This window comes from Talpa europaea (assembly GCF_964194135.1).
Source record: "Talpa europaea genome assembly, chromosome: 13".
In the NCBI taxonomy this organism is placed as follows: domain Eukaryota; kingdom Metazoa; phylum Chordata; class Mammalia; order Eulipotyphla; family Talpidae; genus Talpa; species Talpa europaea.
The window spans coordinates 81,334,133-81,361,023 of NC_140080.1; the positions used below are offsets into that span (position 1 = coordinate 81,334,133).

At 38.2% G+C, this 26,891-nt stretch overlaps 1 protein-coding gene across 13 annotated transcripts in view; it reads right to left on the reverse strand.

The window, feature by feature from the left end:
• DYM (dymeclin) overlaps positions 1 to 26,891 on the reverse strand; it is a gene marked incomplete at both ends in the record, with an annotated part of 301,077 nt that overhangs the window by 53,198 nt on the left and 220,988 nt on the right. For 8 of the 13 annotated variants that reach the window (XM_084252049.1, XM_084252048.1, XM_084252047.1 and 5 more), the window contains 2 exons: positions 3,546 to 3,659; positions 18,772 to 18,954. In XM_084252049.1, the coding sequence (XP_084108175.1) occupies positions 3,546 to 3,659; positions 18,772 to 18,954 (297 nt within the window). The remainder of the gene's footprint in view (positions 1 to 3,545; positions 3,660 to 18,771; positions 18,955 to 26,891) is intronic. The other 5 variants (XM_084252050.1, XM_084252057.1, XM_084252054.1 and 2 more) reach the window with 2 other exon arrangements.

Genomic DNA, 26,891 nt, shown 5'->3' on the forward strand with positions numbered 1-26,891 from the left:
AACACACAAAACATGTCCAACTCTCATTTTGTAAACAATTCCCCAGTACTTGAAGAGAAGTCTCTTCTGCCCAAATGTTGTCTTCTTATGACTAATAACAGTGTGAGCTCTAATCACTCCCTGTGTTCACAATTTTGGTGATTCTCTGAAAGTTTTCCAGATTGTCTTAAGGTGCAGCATCCCAAAATTGTCTGGTTCAGATGCCTCTATCCACTACGAACATAATGAGCCACATCCATTGTTGAACTACACAGCATTTAGCAAAGCAGAGCCAGGTTTCTAACCATGACAGATTCGGCCAAGCGACATCTGAAAGTTGTTCTGGAGACCACATGGACCATGTCCAAATCCACTTCCATAAACAACTCTTTCAATACTTGAAGACCAGTTCTCTAAGCAGTCCTCAGAACCTGTGTTCTAGCCACCAGTTCCCTGGAGCTTTTGTAATTAATGCAGACTGTAGCTGTCTCCTAAGAGGCCAAAGTGCTCTCCTCTCCCACCAGGCATTTCTTGTGCTAATTCGATCGGCATTTCCACCCTACCACCATGGTTTAAGTCCAGCAATAACCTCCTAGTTCCCACTTCACCACACCTCCCCACCCCCACTCATATTTATTCACCCCTCATTTACCCAGTCTGAACTGCTTTGGTCTCCTCCTTATTTCTTCAACATGCTTAGCATCCTTCTGGCTTAGGACCTTATCTGTGGCTGTTCTTAGTGCCTGGGACTCTCCCCAACATGCTTAGCTCTCTTACCTCCCTTTGCCTTTGCTAAATATTGCCTAGACCATTCTTTGTAACTCTACAACTTTCTCCCACCACATCCTCAACTGACACTCCCAAGCCCCCTTAGCCAGCTCTCTTTATTTTCCAGAGCACTTATCAAGTTCTAACACACTTCTGTCTCCCACTAGACTGTCAGTCCTGTGAGGGCAGGAACCATTTCTTACTATGTGCCCAAGCACCTAGGTCAGTTGCTGTCAACGAGCAGATGCTTGATGATTTATTCAGTGCCAGTGGAACCCGGTGCCAGGCTAAACCCCAATGTGTCACCTGTCTTCCTTACTATTGGTGCCTGCCTCAAACTTAAGCTGTCCAGTCAGCCAGTCTCTCCTGTACTCGCCCCTGCAGCTTTGTGTTTTCTCTCCTCTGACCTGATCTGCCCTTCTTCCCTCTCATCCCCCACAGTGGCATTTCAAACCACTCTTTTTCTGGTTATTAAGTATCTCCACATTCTCAGTCCCTGTACTAACTCTGTTCTTGCACTGCTGCCCCGCCCCCCTTCCCTGCCCATTCTCCTGGAGCCCTTGGGAGCAGAGGCAGCTCATTATTTCACACTGCACAGCCTTCAGGGTCTGGAGATAGGGTTGGTGCCTCTTTGCTTTCATTGTTTTTTGGCGATTGTTCCTCTAGTCTTAAAAAGCTCTCCTCCCATGAAGCTGGTAGCAGCTGCTCTTTTCCTCTGACTTTGAGGCCATTCTCCTAGTATTTACTGTAGTATCTGGCTCACAGTCTTTTTTTCCACCCCAGGGTTTACCATCCTGAGTGACTATGATGCCCATCCTTGGTTTCCAGCTCATTAATTGGTTCAATCACAGACTTTCATTCACATCCATAATCACTTCAGTCCCTGAGTCACGGCCCAATCCAGACCATGTTATCACTGAGATCTGCTGTACTTTTAACAAGGCTATATCAGTCTAAATATACTGCTCTTTCATCACAGTCTCCATTATTTCCACTATGCTGATTATTTGAGCTCATCAAAACCTCCCTCCCAACGCCTCTGCATTATCCTTTTCTTTCAGTCTCCTGATAGTTTGACTTCTTTCTTGACTTAGCTTAGATGCCAAGACCCACCACTTCCTGTGAGAATGCACTTTAATCTCCACATACTATTGTGCTGGTTCACATGGTTAGTTCAATTCAATTTAAGACAGTGAGAAAAAAAAAATACTCCAGTGTCTTACTTTATATAAGAATGGAAATAATAAGAATTCTCTACTCCAAAAGAATTGTCAAGACTGAAGCCAAAGCTGGAGGGTCTGGTGATCTGTAATCAGTTTTTACACTATTGCCACTTGGTGGTGCCATTTTAGCTGATAAACAGAAACCCTGCCATCTTTGCTCAGCACTGGGCGAGCCTCACTGCTGTTATGTATGGTGGAACTTTTGTAAGTGATTACAATGACTAATGTGATGTTGTTTTACCAACCCTGTTATTATAACTGAAAATATTTTCATATCCTACAAAACAGTATCTCTTAAGCATTCAGTGAGCAGTGGTTGCAGTGATAGTGCTGAAAAACACAGCCCCTCAAAACAGTAGCTTTAGAACAGATTAGTGATGATAAAACACTGAAGAAGGCCAAACATCCACTCTGATACCCTATGTTATTAATTTAGGAATGAGCCCTCGAAACAAATAGAGAGATAATGGAGGAAAAAAACTAAAAAGAAGTATTCAAGTAAAAATATGCTACAATGCTGTATATTCATGGATTTCCCCCTAAAACATATTCTCTTTTTCAATGAGAAAATCAGTTTTCAAGTATGAGCTTTATATCATGAGGTCACTTCTTGAATACATCTAACACACAAATGTCAATGTCTATTTAAATACAGTATTTCCTCTACCTCTTTATGATATGATTTTCTTTCCATCCTATCTCAGGCCTGAGGTTAATAGTGTGGGGATGACAAACACAAACACTGGAACCAGACTACCTGAGTATGAATTCCCAGTTCCAAATTTTTCCAGTTGCATCGCTTCATGTAAGTGACTCAACCTCTCAGTGCATCAGTTTTCTCATCTGAAAAATCAGTATAATAACTCTACTTCAGGGGCCTCCCCAGTGGTGCAGTGGGTTGAGCGCAGCACTGTGAAGCTGTCCGCAGCCTCTGCAGCGCCAGTTTAATCCCAGCCGGTAAGAATCCCACACGGCGCAGCAGACCTCTCCTGTTGCACCCGCTGCTCCCCTCAGCAGTGCATTTCTGTCGTCTGCCTGTTCTGTTCCCTGCTCTGTCTCTGGTGAATCCTCTCACCCCCCCGTGCATCTGGCCTGTACCCCAGCTCTTGTATAAAAATAAATAAATCTTAAAAAAAAAAAAAACCCTCTACTTCAAAGGGTTGCTGTGAGGAATAAATGAGTTAATAAATGTAAACCACACAGGACCTAGATAGCACTGAGTAAACACCACATTAATTACTGCTGCGATCATCATCATTACCTCCATCAACTTCCCATGAACCCTTGATGATCCAAGAGTGTATTTCACCAGGTTAGAAAAATAAGGTGTTCCTTTATTCACAGTCTGTGAATTCCTTGTAGTACACAGAGTGGACACTCATTGGAAATCCAGTGGTATGAAGATGACTAGTCATTCTTTTGAATATGTCTGACCCTTCCTTCATCACAGGTCTATGTACCAGTAGATAATAGAGTAGGTGAGATATAAGGAGTCTTTTCTGTACAAGTACTGGGTAAGTGGTGTAATTCTGAACAGAGCCTGCTCGGATACATCACATGATATAAGTGTCTTACCTTCAGCCTGTCTTTGGGCAGGGCGACAACCCCTTGCTTGATGATTTCCAGGACTCGCTCCACTGACAGCTCAGCTCCAGCTTGTAGCAACCTCGAGCTAAAGAAGGTAATCACCTGGAATGTAAAATGGTATTTTTTAAACAATGGGATATTATTTTCAGATGCCTTTCTCATGTGGCAATCAAACAATCATAATTCCATTTTTCAGAAAGACCTGACTTTTAATTCACTAACCCTTCTAAATGCAGTCTTCTCTATATAGGCTTTGAAGACTGATTCCAAGCCAACCTGTGAATATTCAGGGCTGATTATCCATTCTGTGAATTAAGGAGGCTCCTGGATTCTGCTCTTTCCTGTGCTGCCTTATCTTGCATTTATATTTCACTTAGAGCAGTACCCATCACAAGGTGGGAAGAGAAAGCTAAGGCTTTGTCAGTATGAAACTTAATAGAAAAGGAATTGGAAGCTAATGGCCAAAATGAGTTTGGGGATTATTTATTTATTTAGTTTATCCACAGCACTCTTATCCTTGATCATCAGGGATAATCAATAGCAAACTTACTTTTGCTTCATGTCACAGCACAACCTGAAGTGAACTGGTTTAGAAGGAATATTGCCCAAAGCCCAATGAGTAACCATAGTGTCCAGGTTTAATATAATTAATTCCCCACAAAACAAACCAAGACGGGCCTCCCTGGTGGCGCAGCGGGTTGAGTACAACACTGTGAAGCTGTCTGCAGCCTCTTCAGCCCAGGTTCGATTCCCAGCCACCCAGGGAGATTCCCACGTGGCGCAGCAGCAGACCTCTCCTGTCTCACCCGCTGCTCCCCTCAGGAGTGCTTTCGGTCTGTCTTCCTGTTCTGCTCCCAGCTCTGTCACTGGTGAATCCTCTCACAGCCCCTCCCCCCTGCCCCACGCCTCTGGCCTGTACCTCAGCTATTGTATAAATAAAAAATAAATCTTTTTTTTTTTAAAAAGACAACTTTAAAAAAATAAAAAATAAAAAAATAAATCAAGACTTTTAAAAAGAAGTGACTACTTCTAGGAATGGTGCAGGAGAATTATAAGGTGAGCATGATTAAGTTCTTGAGGACAAACACATCATAAAAAGAAAACATACTGTAATATTTACATTAAAATCTTATTTTAAAATATGCAACAACAAAGATACAAAATAGCTATTTCCCTTTTGTGTAAGTTTCCTTATAGATTTTAGACATAAACATAGCTTTCTGGAAAAAAAAAATTGGCTAGCCATATGAAATGGCATTTTTGTATGTAAAAAACTATTGAATATTGGCAACCTACTACTATGCATAAAATTCTCTTCTCTGACCAAACGTTTTTATAGCGTAAGAAGCGATCTGTTAAAAATGTATTCTAAGAAGTGAAAAATGTCAATGGAAAGGGAGAGAGAGATCTTATACATACTTGAATTATACGGTATGTTTTTCCCTTTCTGACATTTACTAAAAACAGACATTTTACTATGGATTATCTTTTGGCTCACAATGGAAGAAAATGTAGACAAGGAACAGCTCTCAAAGGTGGCTGATCATCAAAAACAGCTGGGATGCTGACCCCATGGCCTGGCTAGAGAACTTCTACATCAAGATTTGACCACCAGTCAGATCTCAGACCAGAGATCTCCCAACTGTTTTAATTTCCTTTTTCTTTTTATTGAGGTAGCATTATCTGTATAGGACCCAGGAGTACATTTTCTCCTCTCAGTGACTGCTTATATGTCACCATGTCTACTACCAAACATCTAGTCACCTCCACCACCAACCAATTTTGACCCATTTCCTCTCTCCCTCCTCTCCGATATCTACCACTTTGTTTTCAGAGTCTCATGGTTTGTGTTGCTTTGTTCATTTATTTTTTTCTTTAGATTGCACAAATGAGTGTAATCGTACAGTACTTGTCTTTCTTCTTCTGACTGATACACTTAGCACAACCCCTCAAAGTCTATCCATGTTATCACAAATGGCAAGATTTCAGTTTTTTAAAGACTAAGTAGTATTCTATTGTGTATACATCACATCTCTAACCATTTATTGGTCATCAGACACATGGGTTGCTACTATATCTTGGCCTCTGTGAACAGTGCTGCAATGAACATAGGGATACATATATCTTTTTGAATTAAGTGTTTTCCTATTTTTCAGTTAAATATCTAGAAGTGGGATTACTGGATTACACAATAGTCCTATTTTTAACTTTTTGAGTTTTCCATAGAGGCTATACCAATTGACATCCCCACAACAGCACACAGGGTTCCTTTTTTTCTGCATCCTCCCCAACACTTGTTATTTCTTGAGTTTTGGATAACAGCCATTCCAACTGGTATGAGGCAAAATCTCACTGTGGTTTTGATTTGCATTTCCCTAATGATAAGTGACACAGAGCATCTTTTCACGTGTCTATTGGTCATCTGTGGTCTTCTTTGGTGAAATGCCTGGTTACAGCCTCTGCCCATTTAATTGGGTCATATGTTTCTCTGTTGTTAAACAAGTTGTTTATGTGCTTTGGATATTCATCCCTTGTCTGATATATGGCTTGCACATATCTCTTCCCATTCAATAGACCGTATTTTTGTTTTAATACGGTTTCTTTCACTGTGCAGCACTTTGTAATTTGATGTAGTCCTATCTATTTATATTTTTTAGTAATTTTTTTTGATTATACATGCCTACAAGCAAAAAAAGGATGTACTTATAAAGTACATTCTTTTTATAAATTATGTAACGTATACTAAAGCATTATTTACATAAAAATGCACATACAAAATATGAAAGGAGATTTTAAAACTAGATTTTTAAAATAACTGTAAATACAAAACACTTTTTTATTTTTATCAAAATGTCATTAAAAATAATCTGGGTAGGGCTTCCCCTGGTGGTGCAGGCAGTTGAGCACTGTGCTGTGAAGCTCTCCACAGTCTCTGCAGCACCGGTTCGATCCCGGCCGGCTGGCCAGCGAGGGTCCCACATGGCGCTGCAGACCTCTCCTGTCGCGCCCACTGCTCCCCTCAGCAGTGTATTTCAGTCAGTCTGCCTGTTCTGTGCCCTGCTCTGTCTCTGGTGAGTCCTCTTACCCTCCCACGCATCTGGCCTGTACCTCAGTTCTTGTATAAATAAATAAATAAATCTTTAAAAAAAATCTGGGTAATTTTTATACTGCACAAATCAAGCTTTGCTAATCACAAAGACTTCATAGTTTCATTAGCAAACTCAATATGGCTCACAGTAAGATGTATTGTTTATTATAGCAGATTTAAGTCCATAATGCAAATAGCTTTCTTGATAACTTTTATGGATGCATATCTTGTGAGATCTGACTAGTTCATCATGATTTTTATCTTGTAATATGGCATTTATTCTAGAAGAAAGGGGACATCAGTTCATTGTGTGCTTTGCAGATATTGTGTGTGTGCGTATGTGAGGCAACCCTCTGTTGAGCAAGTCTGTAAGTGTCCTTTTTCCAATATGTGGTCACTTCATTCCTGTGTCACATTTAATTAAAGTATGTACACTGTTTTTAGACACAATGCTATTACATACTTAATATACTAAGTAAAGAATATGTTTTACATGCACTGGAAAACCAAAAGTTCATGTGACTTGCTTACTGTGATACTTATCTTATTGCTGTGATCTGGAAACAAACTCACAGTATCTCAGAGATAAGCCTGAGGATACTTACAACATACAAGTATATATATACTTATTGTATTGCCTTCAATTCTTCAATTTGTGGTTCTTTCCTGAAATTGCTGATAGAGATAACAAAATGCATAGAATCGAAGAATATTATAGAATACTGTAAGTAGAACATACAATATTCAAATGCTTAGACACTGCAAACTAATATGAGAGACTAGCTGTATGTCACATCATCAAAGAAACTAAGTTATGCAGAAGGGAAGGTTAAATTATATATCTTAAAGGAAGGGAACAAAACCCTATAGCATGCATATTATGGACCATGTGCTCTACATATACTATTCAATTCTCACAACAAGCCTGTGGGGCTGACAGGATCTCTGTCCTTCAGATGGGCCAGCCAACAGGATCAGACAGGGAGAGGCTTGACCCCAGCTAGCCACCGTAGTGTCAGGAGCAGGCCTGGCCCTTGGCTGTTTCTTCTTACTCACATTGTCTCCATTGCCTCCAGTGATTCTTATGTAACAATATTTGCATGTATAGACAATATTTGTCTTTATAGACAATATTTGAAGTGAAAGGTGTTGTTTAGTCAAAAATTTCAGCTGGAATTGGGCTACACCACTAGCAAAGAATGTGGAAAATTTCATTTAAAGATATAAAGTTGTATTTCCTACCACCAGGTTAAAATTTTGCACACAATAGTACATTTAGCAATGATGAATGTAACAGTTACAAAAGCTCTTATCAACTTCCATAGCAACCATTAAAATTGTTAAAATAGATCAACTTTTTTTCCCCTCTTAAAGCATCTGCAATAAGAAGACATGGCTAATATTAGAAAAAGTTTAAAGTTAAACCTTTAGCTAAAATAGGAATCAACAATGTGTTAGTGTAACTCAAAGCAACCTTTCAAAGGAAGGTACTTTTCCACAGTAGATGTTTACAACTTTCCTACATCTACCTTATTTGACTGCAAGTCATGAAATCTAAGTATAGCACATTACCTCCAATTATGCTATTAGTTTTGAACAGTAAATTGTCCAATGTCACTTTCTGATTAATCAGTTGTACCGTTTGAGTAATACTAAATCTTATTTAACCAAATGTCATAAAACCGGTGAGTGATCATCAGACCACAGATTTATAGAAAGGAGAAGCTTTTCTGGGGTAGATGAGGGTTAAAAATAAGTATGTGTCAGACAGGCAAACATTCTTGCTCGCTAAGTAGCCACTCTCTCAAGAGTTAAAGTAGAGCACTAAGGGCCTCCCCTGGTGGCGCAGGCGGTTGAGCGCAGCACTGTGAAGCTATCCACAGCCTCTGCAGCGCTGGTTCAATCCTGGCCAGCCGGTGAGGGTCCCCATGGCGCAGCAGAACTCTCCTGTCTCGCCCACTGCTCCCCTCAGCAGTGTATTTTGTCGGTCTGCCTTCTGTTCCCCACTCTGTCTCTGATGTATCCTCTCACCCTCCCACGAATCTGGCCTGTGCCCCGGTTCTTACATAAATAAATAAATAAATCTTTAAAAAAAAATGTAGAACCTTAAGCTTTTTTTTTAAAAGACAATGATAAACATACTATAAAAGTAAAATACATGTGTATTTTATTCACTGATTTTTATTTTTCTTCAAGTTATTGTTTTAATCAATGCCTATATTGACAACCTATTCAACAGAAGAAATATCCAAAGGATTTTCAAAGGAAACAAAGGATATTTTCTGTCTTGAAGAAAGATGCACTGTAATTAAGGGACAAGAAACAGATCAAACATGAATAATGAAATAAGTCAGATATCACAGTACTGTAGACGATGAATGACTCCAAGTGAGAAGGCCTGGTTTGGGTCTGCTTCTGATAGTTATCAGCAATGCGACTTACACTCATTCTTATAGATACAGCATCATGCAATGGTTTAGAGAACTCAGTAGGTGCCAGAATACTTGGGATTATGATTTTTTTCTCTTTTTCTTTTTCTAATTTATTGGTATAAACTCTAGCTCTCTGTATAACTTAGGCAAGTTATTTAACTCCTCTCGGCCTCAGTTTCTGATCTATAAATGAATGAGACCGTAGTGCGTGCCTCATGGAGTTGTTATTAGAATTAAATAACACCTGCAGAGTGCAAAGAACGATGCCCAGCACACGGTAAGTGCTCACAAAATGTCACCACAATCATTATTATTGGGTGCATTTTAGCAACTTTGCTTACAAAATGAGAAGACAGCCCTATCTACCACATAGAAAATAAATATAATACATGCCTTTTAAGAACAAAACCCACACATATTACTATTACTATCAAAAAAGAAAAGATACTGATTGGGTAGAATGTCTTTCAAAAAAATTTACAAAATTCTTACTATTTTCAGAAAAATCAAGCTTAATACCAGATTAAGGAGGTTTTCATAGTTTTTAAAACTGTTGTCATGAAAGAATGCATTATTGTGACAAATGTTTTTTCTGCAGGTATTGAGACATATCACATGACTTTTCTTCCTTAGTCTGTTAATTTTCAGAAAGACAAATACCAGATGTTTTCAGTTATACGTGGAATATAGAGAAAAAAACAACAACAAAGAGTCAGACAGAAATAAACCCTCAAAGTCTGACTGTAGAACTGAGGTTACTGGAGGGGAACCGGGAGGGTAGAGAACAGGGTGCATGTGGGGGGTCCAGTGAATTATGAAGAAGGACATGGGACCTCGGTGGTGGGGTGTGATGGTGGTATGGTAATATACATCTGAAGAGGTGTGATCCTATACCTCTGAATCATATGCAGTGTTGTAAATCAATATTACCTCAATAAAAAAAAGTCCATAGTTTACATGAGGGTTCACTCTTGGTGGTGTACATTTTATGGGTTTTGACAAATGTTATTATCTTTTAAAATACTTTTATTAAATTGGTATTGTTGTCTCATTAAAAATAAAATAAAGGAACATTTTTCAATTGGCTTCTGGAGATCCTCTTTGTGAACTGTCGTTTATTAGTTGCCCATTTATTAATTGGGTTGTTTTTCTATTGTTGAACTCTAAATGTTTTTTATGTCTTACATTAACCTCCTAATGGTTGTGTAACGTGTGAATATTTTCTCCCATTCAGTAGGATGTCTTTTTAATCTATTTATATTTTCTTTTACTGTGTAAAAGTTTTTTTTTTTCCTTTTTCTTGTGGTATTTTTTTTTTTTAAGTTTTATTTTACTTATTTATGCATACAAGAGCTGGGGTATAGGCCAGAGGTGCAGGGGCAGGGTTGAGAGGATTCACCAGAGACAGAGTGGGGAGCAGAACAGGTGGATCTACTGAAATACACTGCTGAAGGAGCAGTGGTCTAGTCAGGAGAGGTCTGCTGTGCCATGTGGGTCAGCTCCCTGGCTGGGGATGGAACTTGTGCTGCAGTAGCTGCAGATAGCTTCACAGTGCTGAGACTTAAACCCTTGCGCCACCAGCGAGGCCGCTGTGTAAAAGTTTTTTAATTTGAGGAAATTCCAACCAATTATTTTTGTTTTTATTTCCCTGTCTTAGGGGTTGAGTCTCAAAAGATCTTGATTGTTGATGCCATGAAATGAATAGCAGTATTTTCTCCCATATATTTTGTTGTATGGCTTTTTTCTAAGTCTATAATTCATTGAGAATTAATTTTTATGCACAGAATTAGTCCTCCAACTTCATTCTTATACATGTGGCTGCCCAGTTTTCCCAGAACTTTTGTTAAAGGGACTCTCCCCCATTGTATGCTCACTACTCCTTTATTATGAATTTATTGATATTATACCTGGATTTATTCATGGGCTTCTAAAACTGTTCCATTGATCCACATGTCTTTTTTATTCAAACATCATAATGTTTTAATTACTTTTGCTTCAGAGTTTAAAGTCAGGTAACATGATGCCTCTGTTTCTCCCCTTTTTTCTCAAGATTGCTTTTGCTATTTGAGGCTTTTTATGGTTCCATATAAATTTCAGTATTTTTTGTTCAATTTCTTCCAAGAATATTGTTAACATTTTAATGGGACTTATGTTAAATTTATATATTGCTCTTGGTAGAACAGCCATTTTGGCTACGTCAATACTCTCCATCCATGAGCACAGAATGTCTTTCTATCTCGCTACATATTCATCTATATCCTTTAATAACACCTTGCAATTTTTATTGTTTATGTCCCTCACCCCCTTGGTTAGGTTAAGTCTCAGGTATTTTATTCTTTTTGAAACAATTGTGAGTGGATTTTTTAAATTTTTCTTCTCATTGTTTGTATAGAAAAATGCAACTGATTTTTGTGTGTTAATTTTGTAACCTAACATTTTGCTGTATTTATTTACTGTATCTAGTAGTTTTCTGATACAGTTTGTAGGATTTTCTATATTTAATATCATTTTGTCTGCAAATTACAATACTTTCACTTCTTCTTTTCCAACCTGGATTCTTTTTAGTTCTTTTTGATGTCTGATTGCAATGCCTAAAACCTGTAACAGTAAATTAAATAGTGATGACACTGGACATCCTTGTCTTATTCCTGAATGTCTTTATGAAAAATCTCAATCTCAATTCCCTGTCAGCTAAAAATAATAGCAGATTCACAGTCTCCTCTACCAACGCTATTCAAGGTTAACTCCACGAAAGAAGAAATAGCTAAGACTTGCTTAAGCCAACATTTCAGGGACATTTAGGGGAGGGAAGTGGAAGGTAAAGTGCTGAAAGAGGCGAAAAAGTAAAGATGTATTTATATCTTTATCATGATATTCTTTTCAAAATATGTAAAAAGAGTTAAACATGTTTTTGAATGGATTTCCAGTGTGCCAGCAATATTTAGATGGCAGTATTATACAGAAAGTTGTTGAAAAATCTGGTTATTTGGAACCTTACTCAGATTTATACAGTGACTGTTGAAAGCATGAAGCTCATAATACGACCTGGACTCAAGGCCTGGCTGAGTTACTTAATAACCTTAAGTCCATCATTTCCCCTTTCAAGTTTTGTTCTGCCTCCTCACAGGGATGGTTTAAGGGTCAAATGAGAGTACATACATTAAAAAAAAAACTGGCAGTAAGAAAAGTCCTATGCAAATATGTGATCATTATCAAAGACAATGATTCTTAGTTTGAAATTTGTGTTAATATCATTTGGGATACCTCTCAGCATTTTGGTTTTCTTACTATAAAGTGGGATAATAATACTTAGTTTCTGGTTTGAGAAGAATAAAAGTGGTAATATTTAGCACTTAGCTTCTTAGCACTTAGTAGGTACTCAAAAATCTTTAGGCACTTATTTATCTAGGTATAAATATTACATAATAGCACGTGTCCACTTATTTACCCTGAGGTTGGATTTTTCACTAAATATAGTTGAAATTTTAATAAGTGGTTCAATATTCTGACAATGACAAGAAAATGGGCACTGGCCATAAGTCCAATGTAACATTCTGCTTGTATTTCCACAGGCTATATACACTGTGTGGTTTCTGTTGAGGGCCTTTCTACTTCCTCACCTTCACTTTGCTTTATGTTTCTTCCAAGGGACAGTAAGTTTCACCTGGATATAGTTTAAACCCTTTGCATGGTCCCTGTGGGATGTCAACAACCTGGCTATTAAGAGGGACCCTCATTCTCACCCTTGATAAAACAAAGACTGATTTGTCATAGTTAGAAGTGAACACACACACGCCTGTCCTCCCAGCGTGGCTGGACAGTCTCTCATTATCCCTTACAGAATGATGACCTTCACTATTCTACAACAGAGCTGCAGCAGAGTAATTAAGCACCAACAATGTACTGCTGCTAAAAATCCTTATCTCCCACAACTAGCAGTAAGAAGAGACAGTCAGGATTTAGGTTTGTCTTTGGAGTTGGACTTTATGGTTTTCACTACTGCTTTGTTGAGTTCCAGTTCCCCAATGACACTGATGAGGCTCTGGAGTTGAGCAACTGGAGCCCCCTGCTCCCAGCTCAGAGGGGTTCCCTTGCCCACTGGTCCTGGCAGTAGTTGCAGCATCAGGGTCTAAAGTTGCAGAATCGCTGCCTTTCTATTCTTTGCATCTCAGCTGTCACTTCCCATGTTTGATCACACAGAGAAAGCAACTTGCAGTATCAGTACAGCAAATGTTGTAATGTCTAGTCTCTTGAACAGCTTATCTTTTTTGTATAACTTCTTCTTCTTTTAATCTTTTCTAGTTTCTCAGTGTATATAGTCATATAGTTATGAGTGTGCAGTCTTGACTTGACATGGTATTACCATGGGTTTTGTGGTATCCAGAGGCACATGGGGAATCCAGATATTCAGAGTTGCCCATGTGTCCCTGGACAGACAGATTTGTTTTAGCCAGCCACATTAGGGGTTCTAGCCAGTGGTTGCTGCTAACTCTGGCATCTTATCCCCACAACCACTAGATGTTATTTTCAAGGAGAAAGTAGACAGTGGGATCTCCGGGTCTGTGGATATGATCTGATGTTTTCAGGTAGTGAACAGGCAAACTGATGAGAAATGATAGGAACATTTAGGAATGATTACAAACTGCCTGGATTTGAATGCTGGATGTATGACTTTCTGAATGTGTGACAATAGACAAATCCAATCATATCAAGCTGATTTCTTTATCTATAAATTGAAATTAAAATGACATATACTCCACAGGCATGTTTTTTTAATAAAGATCACGTGAGATAATATATGTAAATATTTAGCAAGCATGCAATAAAAGCTAGGAAAATGATGATGATGAAATGAATAGAAAAGGAATCAATGGTTTTGGTATGATTTAAATAAACATTTAAAGCCAAATAATTCAAACGATGTGGTATAACATGATGACTATTACAATTATGACTGAGGAGAGAAGACCCTGGGTTAATTTTTTTGTCAGAAACTCAAGAAAATACTGGCTATGATGAAGAAAGGACATGAGAAAACATGTTCTTCCCAATGTACTCTGGTATAGATTACCTGACACATATTGTGCTAAATTCAGGTGACTGTCTTCAAACTGAAAAGGAAAAAAGAAGAAAGATATAAAAGAACAAAGAAAGAAATTGGAATCAGAGATCTAGAGAAAGGTAAAAGCTGTGCTAGAAAGGGTAGTAGCTTGCAATAGGGCAGACTAAAACGATCAGGATGATGACACATATGATTAGAAATAAGAAGATGAAAAATGACAGATTGGATAGTTCTATGATTCAAAGATCTTCAAAAATTAGAAGTATTTCCCACCCTTAAACTTGTAAGGGATACATTTAAAAGCAACACAAGAAAATAATGTTTTATGATTGCTATACCCATTCTAGGGTGATATTCTTAGCCCTAATTAGACATCAAGAGACTCAAGACTACAATAGGGCACAGTTGGCATCAGATTAATTTAAAAAGATAAAAAGACAGGAAAAAGAACATGCCAACAGCACAGCCATAGGCTTTTGTTTTCCCTGGGAATCTTTACAGTAGTCTCAAGGCCAGTCTTTGGACCTTCAAATGACAGCTCAGATGTGAGAGAATGAGACTACAGTGGGCGGATGCAACTGCCACCCTCTCTTAGAAGCTGTGTTCCAATAGAAGCCAAGACCCCTGAGACAATCTCAGCTTCTGGGTCTCTGAAAAGGACATGTCTGGTTAGTAGTTTATTCACTCAGGGAAGTCCAAAGCAATGGCTTCCTACCAGGTATTTATTGTTTATTCAGTCTCTCCAGTTGAGACTTGATTTACCAATCAAATAACATTTTATCATACCACCGTTACCTAGTAACACAGCTGACATTCCACCTTCATCAGATTTCCAGGAAGCAGAGCTAAAAGCAAATTTAACCTAAGATCAATTTCTAATGTAAAAAAGGAAACAGCTTTGTTAAACCTTTACTCACAAACATGACGAATCTCAAACTCAGTATTTTATTCTTAAAAATGACATGAACAAGAAATCAGAAATGAATTTGGACAAATCCACAAATAGGCTGGTTAGATATGCCTTTTTAGAAATAAGTGAAATGCTAGCTTGTAAAGACAGCCTTCAACTTTCCTTTAAACATGGTAATCCTGAAGACTGCTATTAGGAAAACATTAAGGAGGAATGGATAAAAGCTCAGTTTTTCCTATCCAGAAACTCTCCTTTCTGGATAGTTTCTTTGAGAGCTGGAATCAGAGCAGGACTACATTCCTTGGTGAGTCTCCCCCAGTGGCATCCTACTTCTGCTATTAAGATAAAGATTCCTCAATGTCTGATGTTTTCTTAACAAAGCATACAAGTAACATTAATTCTTGCACTAAAAACTATATTCTATGCAGCCATCAAAAAAGTGTTTATCGGGCCTCCCCTGGTGGCGCAGGCGGTTGAGCGTCCAACTATGAAGGTGTCCGCAGCCTCTGCAGCGCCAGTTTGATCCCGGCTGGCCGGCAAGGGTCCCACATGGCACTGCAGACCTCTCCTGTCTTGCCCGCTGCTCCCCCTCAGCAGTGTATTTCGTCAGTCTGCCTGTTCTGTTCCCCGCTCTGTTTCTGGTGAGTCCTCTCACCCTCCTACGCATCTGGCCTGTGCCCTGGTTCTTGTATAAATAAATAAATCTTAAAAAAAAATTATTAAAAAAAAAAAGCATTTATCCTACAAAACAAGGCAGGGATCCATTTGTAATGGATATCCCTTGTGCAATAATTTGTTTCATGATCTTGTTAACAATATTTGTCAACTCTGAAAGGAGAAGATTATACCAATTAAACTCAATAGTTAAAAAAGAAGGATATGGGGCTAGAGAAGAAATATTTGAGCAGCAGCTTGAGGATGCTCTCACATATTCTAAATATCAACAAGTCTGCATGGGAATACTGGTTCACAATGGTGCGAATGGTCAAATCTAACTCTATGAAAAAAACATGCTCATGTCTTATTGCAATGACAACTGTACCACTGCCCCAATTCTGCTCATGAAATCTAAAGAATACTGATATCAATTTAAGAAAATAACAAGTACACATGCAAAATATTTCACTAAAGGTACAACCCTCAGGCATCTAACTGAAGCAACTTAAGGAAAGCCTACAAAGACAGCAATTAAACTGACAGTAAGAGTTTTAATTTTTTACCCACAACCATTACATAGCAGTGATATGGACAAATCAATGAAGAGATCTGCAAAATTATAAATAGGTGTAGTTAAATTTATCCTAAAGTATTCAGCATTTAATAAATCTTAGTGTTACGAGTCTGGAAGAAGAGGCTGGCTATAGACCAAAGTTGATTTCAATGAAGTACCTAACAAGTACACAAGACTGCTGGAATGAGCAAAAACTTAACCTACAATGGTAAACTGGCTTATGGGAATCGAGAGAGACTTTCTTAAATATCTTAAATTTGCTCTTAGTCCAGAGGTACATCTATGCATCATTGCCACCCTGAATGAAAATAGGGAGGTTTTGCTTTAGTGGCTGCTCTTACCCCCTCTACTCACCCCAACTTTACCTATCTGTCCACCTCAGCCTTTAATACTCTTGCAGATAAACTTCCAAACCCAGGCAGCAGCCTGGAGGACTCTTAATCTGAGGACCCTAATCAGTCCATGAAGTAAGACTTAGTGACACTGCAATTAGGGACTCAAAAAAAAAAAAAAATGACCATCTTACTGCTAGGAGTTTCACGGAGAGGAAAGAGCAGGAGACAGAAAGAGACAGGAGACAGCAGTGAAGAAATTATTAAAACAAATACTTGATAGTTCTGAGCCTGAGTCTGTAGACTCAAATGCCCAACACAATCAACGAAGGCAAAGCAAATCATGAAATTTCAGAACATATGGATGAAGAGATCAGAAAAGCTTCCATAGATAACAAGTCCCATATAATGGAAGAAACAAAACATTTCCAGACACGAGTAATTAAAAAATAAGAAAAAAAAAATCTATCTCGGATAAACCCTTTTCCCAGAGAGCTACTATAATCCACCAACATGGAACAGTAAGTTAAGACAGAGGAAGACATGGGAGCCAAAATCAATCAAAGGAGATAAGTGAAAGAAATTCACAGGAAGATGCAACAGCTGGGCAGGAGAACCAGAGCACCTGCAGTGGTGGTGACAGGCCTAGAATCTAGAACATACAAAGAATTTGCACCAAGATACATAACTAACAGAAAAAGTACAAAAAAACTTGAAGAGCTTCATAAAAGAGAAAATCCAAATAGGAAAACAAACAAACAAAAAAAGTCCCATAAAATATGCCTAAATAAAGGAATTACAAGTTAAAAGTTAAAATGAGATGCCATTATAAAACTGTCAATGTGAAGGATGTGAAGCAATAGGAATTCTCAGAGAAATGGTTGCACCTCATGGAAATCAGTTTGTCATCATATACTACAGCAACTCCACTATTCTATTAGTGGACACTACAGAAAAGTACTTGAGCTTATTTGTGATTTAAGATCAATTTATACTTATGTGAATTTACTTAGTGAATGTATTTCCAATACAAGTAACACAAGGATAGGGAGGTTGGCTCTTCAATTTACCTTTGTGTCTAGCACTCTGAATCAGATTAGCTAGTCATGAAATATTTTTGGACTCAAACTAGTGAATCAGAGGACACTAATATAACAATAGAAAATTTATCAAAAAGCATTTTTTTTTCAAGATTTATTTCATTTATGCATAGAAGAACTAGGGTATAGGCCAAAGGTGTGGCAGTTGAGAGGATTCACCAGAGACAGAGTGGGGAACAGATCAGGCAGATTTACTAAATATACCGCTAAGGGGAGCAGCAGGCGAGACAGGAGAGGTCTATTGATCCATATGTGGGTTAGCCCCCCAGCCAGGATTGAACTCAGGCTGTATCAGTGATAGTGCTGAATCCCTATGCCACAAGGGAGGTCCCAAAAAGCATTTTTAAAAAGGTAGGAACTAGAAAGTTCATAGACAGACCTGTGAAAAATGTTTCACATCATTAATAATTAGAGAAATAAAAATATCACTTTAATATAAAAAACAAATATTCAAATAACTATAATACTCAAAGCTGCAAGAGTGTGGAGACAGAGCCTCTCCTAGCTAGCTAGTGGAAGTGTAAGATGATATGCATACACCTAAGTTGTAAAACGTTTCTGGAAAGTACTTTGGCACATGAGTTGAATCCTGAAAGTACTGACACCCTCTGACAGTAACAACCAGTACAAGATTACACCAAAATATAACTAAAGAAAGGTGAGTTATTCAAACCATTCATTAATTATGAAATAATATAAAATATTAAAAACAACAAAATGTGTAATGAGATAATGGCTAAACACACTAGGACATCCATAATACAAGTTATATATATAAAACGTGAGATTTTCAAAGAATTAATAAAAATCACAGGAAAATGATGACTTAAATGTTAAATGAAATGGCAGAATACAGAACTATACAAAGTATCATGTGTAAGTCATATATGTGTGTCTATACATACATGGCATATGACAGTTGCAGCAGGTTAGATGGCAAATATCATTAATGTTGAAAGATGGGATTCTACTATAGTATTTTTAATCAAAGTTTGCTAAACTTTTTCTGCTTTAATACTTAAAAAAAAAAAAAATCAAAATACTTCTATTTACACTTACCAGATCGATATTTTGCATTATATCCTGGAATGAAGGATGAGATCGAAACTGTTCAAAGAGATCTCGTTTGTAAAGGAGTGCATACACCAAGTTTGGATTGTGGTGAAGAGAATTTGTCAGGCAGGAATTGATGATCTCTAACATCATTCGAATCACTTCTTCAATGACATTCAGGTCTTGTGCCTGACAAAGAAAGAAAACCCCCACACAGGTCAAGTCAGTGTATTTCTCCTTAATGGAATTTATCAGAATAAGAGTTAACTACTTTAAAATTATAATGGCATTGAGAAGATCAAGCAAAAGAAGACATCAAGATTTTTTGGTCAAGAACATTTAGAATTAGGTTTATTACTTACTAAAGGCTTTGAGTTAAAATCTTTTGAACTCAGTATGGTCATAATTAGGAATTTAACATAATATAGATTTGCCACCCTAGGAAGGAATTTGGTACTTACTCAGGCTCTCATGTAATAGATTCTTATTTGTATTCTCATCACTGTGCTACTCTAAATCACTAGATTTATACAATATAAAGTGGTGGGAAGGACTTACCAATTCCAAGAAAAGTCCCTAATTCAGAATATAACCTCATTTCTCTAGAATGTCATCGCAATCTTTATATTTACAGATAGTTCATTGTTTTGTCTTTCTTTCTTTAGAGTCAACAGTCTTGGGGAATCTAAACATGAAATAGTAATAAGACAGCAATACTCAAAGTAAACAATCAACCAATGTCTTGGGAAGAAAGAATGGAAAATAATAAAATATAGGTAAACACAATAAACTTTCTGTCTCCTCTGGAGTTTTTCTAAACTATGACTGAAAGTTTAAAGTTGAAACAAAAAATTGTAACACTGTCTGATGTGGTTGTCAATGTATGTACAGGAATAGCCAAGACATTTATATTATCAACCAGGGAGGTCAAGAAATTTAAAGAAGAAAATCTCACTTGATCTGGTAAAATACCAATACTACTATACTGTGACAAATTATATGTATTCAACATCTAGAGAAAAATGTACACAAAGAGGTACACACAAAAGTACTACCTACACATCAAAATGGAATTCTAATATAATGTTCATGAATCTACAGAAAAATAGAAAAATAAAGCAGATGAAAAACAGGGAACACATGGAAACAGGAAGTAAAATGGCAGACTGAGGCTCTAACATCAGTAACTACATTAATTACAAATGGTCAAAATACAAGAATTAAAACCCAAAGATTGGCAGAATGGATTAAAGAAAAAAAAAGATGGCCCAACTCTGTTATCTACAAAAAACTTCAAATATAATTCACTTCAAAGATAGGATGGAACTAAAATGACATATCATGTAAATAATAATCAAAGGAAAGCAGGAGTAATTACATTAATGTGATAAAGTATACTTCAAGTAATATAAGGCCTGAAAAGTAAAAAATATTTACTAGATGGTCCTTTACAGAAAAAGCTTACCACCCCTAGTCTAGCAGACAAAAAGTTATGCTTATGTCCACCTATACGGTCTTAAATACTATGTCTAGCATTCAATCAAAATTTATGACAAATTAAACAAAAAAGCAAGTTAAAACACTCCATATTTATGAAACAAAGTATTAGTAGAATTAGGTTCAGAGACACACACATACTGAAAATATCAAATAGAATTTAAAACAACTATGAGTCTATATATGCTTAAATTGATGGGGTGCTTCTTCAGAGTTAACTATAAGAAAGTGACAAATGGAAATGCCAGTTTTTTTTTTTTTTTTTAATGGTAACACTAGTGAAGAATAGCTAGATGGGTTCAACAATCGTCTAGATAAGAGTCTTAAAGAAATAATGAAGGAATATTTTCTAAAAATAGCAAAAGAATCAAATGACAGAACCAAGAAATTTCAGAGGATACACTCAATAGCCACACTAAACAAACAAAAATCATAAAACAAAAAAAAAAAATCACACACAGAAACATCATATTCAAACTATTAAAAACCAGGGGGAGAGAGAAATTACCTTGAAGGCAGTCAGAGGAGAAACACATTAAATATAAAGGCAAAAAGGTAAGATTATATTTTTCACCATCATGAAAGTACTGAAACATAAACAGTCAAGCAGAAATTCTATAACTAGCAAAAATATCTTTCAGATATGAAAGTGAAGTAAAGACTTCTTGAGACGAAAGTAAACTGAGATAATGTATTACCTATTCACCTGTACTGTAAGAAATATGAAAGGAATTTCTTCAGGAAGAAGGAATGTGAAACCAGACGACTGTAGAGCTCTATTTCCACAGTGATCTATAAAGATATTTTTCTTATTTTAGTTATTCTAAAAGTGATTTCAAAAGCAAAATCGTAGCCATGTATTGTGGGTTTATAATATATGTAAAGTGTATCGCAATACTCTCCCACTAATGGGCATCAAATTTATTTTTACTTTCCTGGTTTCTGCAAAGAAGGCTACAGTAGCCTAATAGATCTGGTCTTATATTTGGGTACTTTCATTTCTCTGGGATAGATTCCAGGAAATTAACTGCTGAAAAAGTTATATTTGCAATGTTAATAGATGTTGCCAGATCATTGCTTAAAGAGCAATGACCTAACATTTATACTAACAATGTAGGAAAGCCCTTGTCCTATATTCTCACTAATAAATACCATGGTTCTGTTCTCTGCCTGTAAGATTCATCACTTCTGGATAGTTATGTTGAAATTTCCTACAATGATTAAAGACTTACCAATTCCCCCAAGTGACTCACATATTCAAAATGACTATAGGTTGATAAGTTTCATCTTTTTAGAGATCTTTTATCATTTGTATTACTTCTCTTTATCCAGCTTGCTGTATTAAAGTGTATGTGTATTTACTGATACTAACAGTGCTGTACTACCTTCATTTTGCTAAGCATCTGCCAGGTATATTTTTCTACAGCCTTTTCAAACTTTCTGTGTTTACTAAAAACATATATAGTTAAAGGCAGCTATATGACTAGGTTTTATAATTTTAAAATCTAATCTGGGGCCTCCCCTGGTGGCACAGTGGTTGAGCGCTGGGCTGCAAAGCTGCCCGCAGCCTCTGCAGCGCCGGTTCAATCACTGGCCACCAGCGAGGGTCCACATGGTGTGACAGACCTCTCCTGCCACACCCACTGCTCCCCTCAGCAGTGTACTTCGTCAGTCTGCCTGTTCTATTCCCCGCTCTGGCTCTGGTGAATTCTCTCACCCTCCAGCACTTCTGACTGTACCCAGTGCATAAATAAATACATACACACACACATACACACATACACACACACACATACATACATACATACATACATAAATACATACATAAATCTTTAAAAAAATAAAATCTAATCTTATGGTCTCAGATTAGAAGTGAGTTTAAAACTTCTATTGTTTTTATTTTTATTTTTATTTATTTTTATAATTTTTTTTTTAAGATTTATTTATTTATACAAGCACTGGGTACAGTCAGAAGCGTGGGAGGGTGAGAGAACCCACCAGAGCCAGAGCGGGGAGCAGAGCAGGCAGAAGGACCTAAGTACACTGCTGAGGGGAGCAGCGGGCGGCAGGAGAGGTCTGCGTGCCATGCGGGACCCTCCTCCGGTGGCCGGGGAGCAGCCTAAAACTTCTATTGTTTTTAATGATATGATTGAAATTTATTCCTATGCCTTGTTTTGTGACTTCTATTTATCAGTTATCACTTGCTTACACTGATGCTTAATAGGTTAGAATAGCAGTAATCAATTTGCTTTGCTATGACAATTTGGGCTGCTCCACCTGGTTTCACATAAGGCTGCTTAACTGGTAGCTGAAGGTTGATGCCGGCAGTAAGGTGAGGTTGAGGGCCAGGGTCTTTGATTCTCGTGCACATATTCCCTTCTGGGCTGCATGAGTTTTCACACAGCATGAAGGCTCCAAGAGATCTAATTTTGGAAATACTACTCGGTATCACTACTACTACTGTTGAGGAGGGGCAACGTTCTAGAAAAATATGTGGGACAGGAGATGTTACGGTCACCTTTGGAAAATAGCACTGGTTACATTTCTGTTTACCATCCTTTGTTTACTGTTCAGCTCTTCCAACACCATCATCCCTTTCCAGCCTCTGTTGAATTAAAGCTTTTCATTACACTGGCACCCCCTTTCCGTCTGCTGGTTTGTAGAGTGAATAGTATTTCTATTATTAAAAGGGTAGTTCTTAAAATTTTAACACATGCCCAACTTTAAAAATATAGCTATCCAGGGCCTCCCTGGTGGCCTGGGGGTTAAGTCTCAGAGCTATCACTATATGGACAGAGTGTCCTGTCTGGCCAGGGAGCTAACCCATGTAGAGCACAGCAGATCTCTCCTGTCTCACCCGCTGCTCCCCTTAGCAGTGTATTTCTAAATTCACCTGTTCTGCTCCCCATTCTGTCTGGTGAATCCTCTCACCCCCATACCTTTGGGCCTACACCCCAGTTCTTCCATGCATAAATAAATAAATCTTTAAAAAAAATAGCGCTATCCATCGCCTGCACAAGACCCACAGAGGTTAACATAATTTCAACTCCTCCTTGAACAGCAATTCCCTAACTCCAATCTTCTAGTTTTGTTATAGTTGCTTAGGCTTTTTTTTTTTTTTTAAAGAGGCACGTATTTTATTTATTTATTTGTTTGTTTGTTTGTTTATACAAGCACTGGGTACAGTCAGAAGCGCGGGAGGGTGAGAGAATTCACCAGAGCCAGAGCGGGGAGCAGAGCAGGCAGAAGGACCGAAGTACACTGCTGAGAGGAGCAGCGGGCAGCAGGAGAGGTCTGCGCGCCGCCAGGGATTGAACCTGTGCTGCAGAGGCCGCGGGCAGCTTCGCAACCCAGCGCTCAACCGCTGCGCCACCGGGGAGGCCCTATAGTTGCTTAGGCTTTTGATTGTATCTTTAAAAACTGGTTTTCTTGGGCCTCCCCGGTGGCGCAGCGGTTGAGCGCTGGGTTGCGAAGCTGCCTGCGGCCTCTGCGGCGCCGGTTCGATCCCCGGCTGCTCCCCGGCCACCGGAGGAGGATCCCACATGGTGCGCAGACCTCTCCTGCCACCCGCTGCTCCCCTCAGCAGTGTACTTCAGTCCCTCTGCCTGCTCTGCTCCCCGCTCTGGCTCTGGTGAATTCTCTCACCCTCCCACGCTTCTGACTGTACCCAGCGCATGTATAAACAAAACAAACAAACAAATATAATAAATAAATAAAAACATGCCTCTATAAAAAAAAAAAAGTTTAAAAAAAAAAAAAAAACTGGTTTTCTTAAAGTCAGTGGTTAACTAAATGTATGTATTCATTTCAGTGCACACCATTGATTCTTCCAATCCACTCGTCTATGGGTCCATTTTCCTTCTACTTGAAGGGGATTCTTTAATAGTGTTATTAGTGGAGTTCTGCGTAATAAGCTCTTTTGGTCTCTGAACAGTTGAAGTGTCTTTATTTTGCATTCATCTTATATCGAATTTTACCTGGGTATAGAATTCTAGTTATTTTCTTCTGCACTTTAAGATGTGGGTTATTTTATGTGTGAGAAGTTTATTGCAAACCTAACTATTGTTCCCTGGCAGATAATCTGCCTTTTCTTTGATAGATTTAAAGATCTGCTTTTCCTGATCTTCAGTTTCACAACCATGTGCCGAGGTATTCACTCACCTATATTTATCCTACTCAGTATTCACAGTGTACTTTGGATGTAAAAACCTAGTCTTACTCATAAAGATAATTTGGGTAATTTTCCCTCTTCATTACCTTCCAATTTACTAACATTCTTTGATAGTGCACAGTTCAGAATTTGTTTTGTGCACTAAACTTCAATTTTAAGGCCTATTTTTTAAAGAACTATATTTTTAATTTTTAAGCTTTATAATTAGCTAGTTCTCTCTCATGTTCGTGTTCCATTTTTCCCTATTTTTATTTCAAGTTATTTACTCTTCTTTACAAATATTATTCTTTCAATTCTGTTTGAAGATATTAAAAATACTTTTTTAACTGTTTGGATAAACTTAACCAAATAATGACCATGACCATGGTGTTTGTCTTTGACAGTATTAAGTTGATAACAGCATGTGTTTTGGAATTCTGATGCAGGCTCATCTAATTGGCTTTACTCCCCCCCAAATCTACAAGTTATGTGGCTGCTTCCTAGAGTTCTCAGTTTGAAACCCATGTCCTTAACTGGGGCCTCTGGGCCACTGCCCTACAACCACACCAAGGACAGCATGGGCAGGGTCCGTCACCAAGCCAGTATCAGTGGCTCAAAATCCCAACGTAAGGCTGTTTCAGTGTCTCCCCCACACCTCCCAAGATCTAGAATTTATTTTTTTCAAAAAATATTTATTTATTTATTTATACAAGCACTGGGTACAGTCAGAGGCGCGGGAGGGTGAGAGAATTCACCAGAGCCAGAGCAGGGAGCAGAGCAGGCAGAAGGACTGAAGTACACTGCTGAGGGGAGCAGCGGGCGGCCGGAGAGGTCTGTGCGCCATGTGGGACCCTCCTCCGGTGGCCGGGGAGCAGCCGGGGATTGAACCGGCACTGCAGAGGCTGCGGGCAGCTTCGCAACCCAACGCTCAACCACTGCGCCACCGGGGAGGCCCAAGATCTAGAATTTAACAGTCCTTGTTAGCACCTTCCTCATGCTTTTTTCAGAAAGACATCCAGCCCAGCCCCAGTTGCTAGCAGGGATTTTGGCACCAGCATGATGCCTCTCACTCAGAGCACCTCCAGCAGGGTACCCCACAGTGGTGGAGCTCCCAGCCACTCCTGCCTTCTTTTTCAGATCTGAAGCTCAGCTGGGTCACTACTTCAGATCCTGCTATCCGCTTCAGCAGCTTTTTCTATATCCCCTTGTAAATATATAAACCTTTTAAAAACTTCTTTTTGGGCCTCCCCTGGTGGCACAGCAGTTGAGCACTGGGCTGCAAAGCTGCCTGTAGCCTCTGCAGTGCCGGTTCAATCCCCGGCCACTGGAGAGGGTCCCACATGGCGCGCAGACCTCTCCTGCCACGCCCACTGCTCCCCTTAGCAGTGTACTTTGTCAGTCTGCCTGTTCTGCTCCCCATTCTGGCTCCGGTGGATTCTCTCACCTTCCCGCACTTCTGACTATACCCAGTGCTTGTATAAACAAACAAACAAACAAATAAATAAATCTTAAGAAAAAGCCAAAAAAAAACTCCTTTCTGTGTGTCTGCTTTTGGGTCTTGTCCTGAGTATGTGGGTGAGTACTCACAGCCTGGGTAATCCCCATGTCCCCCCAGGGTTGCCCTGTAATAAATCTTCAATTTGCTATTATAGTTAGATTTTGTTACAGGTATCTACCATGCATAGAAATAATCAAATGAAATTTCTTATACCTCATTTTTAAAAAGCCACATTGGGTAGTAATCGCCACTTGTAAAAAGATGAAAAATTAGCACAAATTTCACTAGCACGTCTTTAAAATTACAAAATCATCCAAATCTCAGTATTTAAACAGACATAAAAGGTTATCTTACCTAATTGGGTATCAGATTTCAAATGACTTAAAGGAGGTTACTTTTTTTCCTTGAAGATTAAATGATGTAGCACGTAAAGCCTTTATTAAAACAATGTGGAACACAAGCTAAGTAATATTCGCGTGTCTTTTTAAATAAAAACAATGTATTAAGTGTTTTAAAGGAGAAAAATAATTTTAATTTTAGACATTACAAAAAAAAACCCAAAAGATAAATGACTACCCAAAGTTGACAAATTCAAGCAATTACCATAACTAAAAAACTCATTTCTTGGTCTAATAAGTGAGCCCCCAATTCCATGTCTATTAAAATTATGAAACTGGTCCTTTAGGGGACAACATTTAGAAAAACTGACTTCTGTTTATGTAATAAGACTTTATTTAAAAATGTTTTGAAAACTGTTTTGACACTGTACTCTGTCAAAATTAGCCTTGCCAGAGATAAAATGGATGGCTCACTGTGAACAACAAAACACATGGTGAATATTGTATCTTTGCCATTCCTGGTGTTCTCTTTTTAAGACATACAGCTTCCATTCCAGTTATGGATCACAGATCAAACAGAACTTTCTTCTCAAAGTAAAAAAGGCTGGGGGTGTGTGTGTGGCATATTTATTTTATTGCAGAA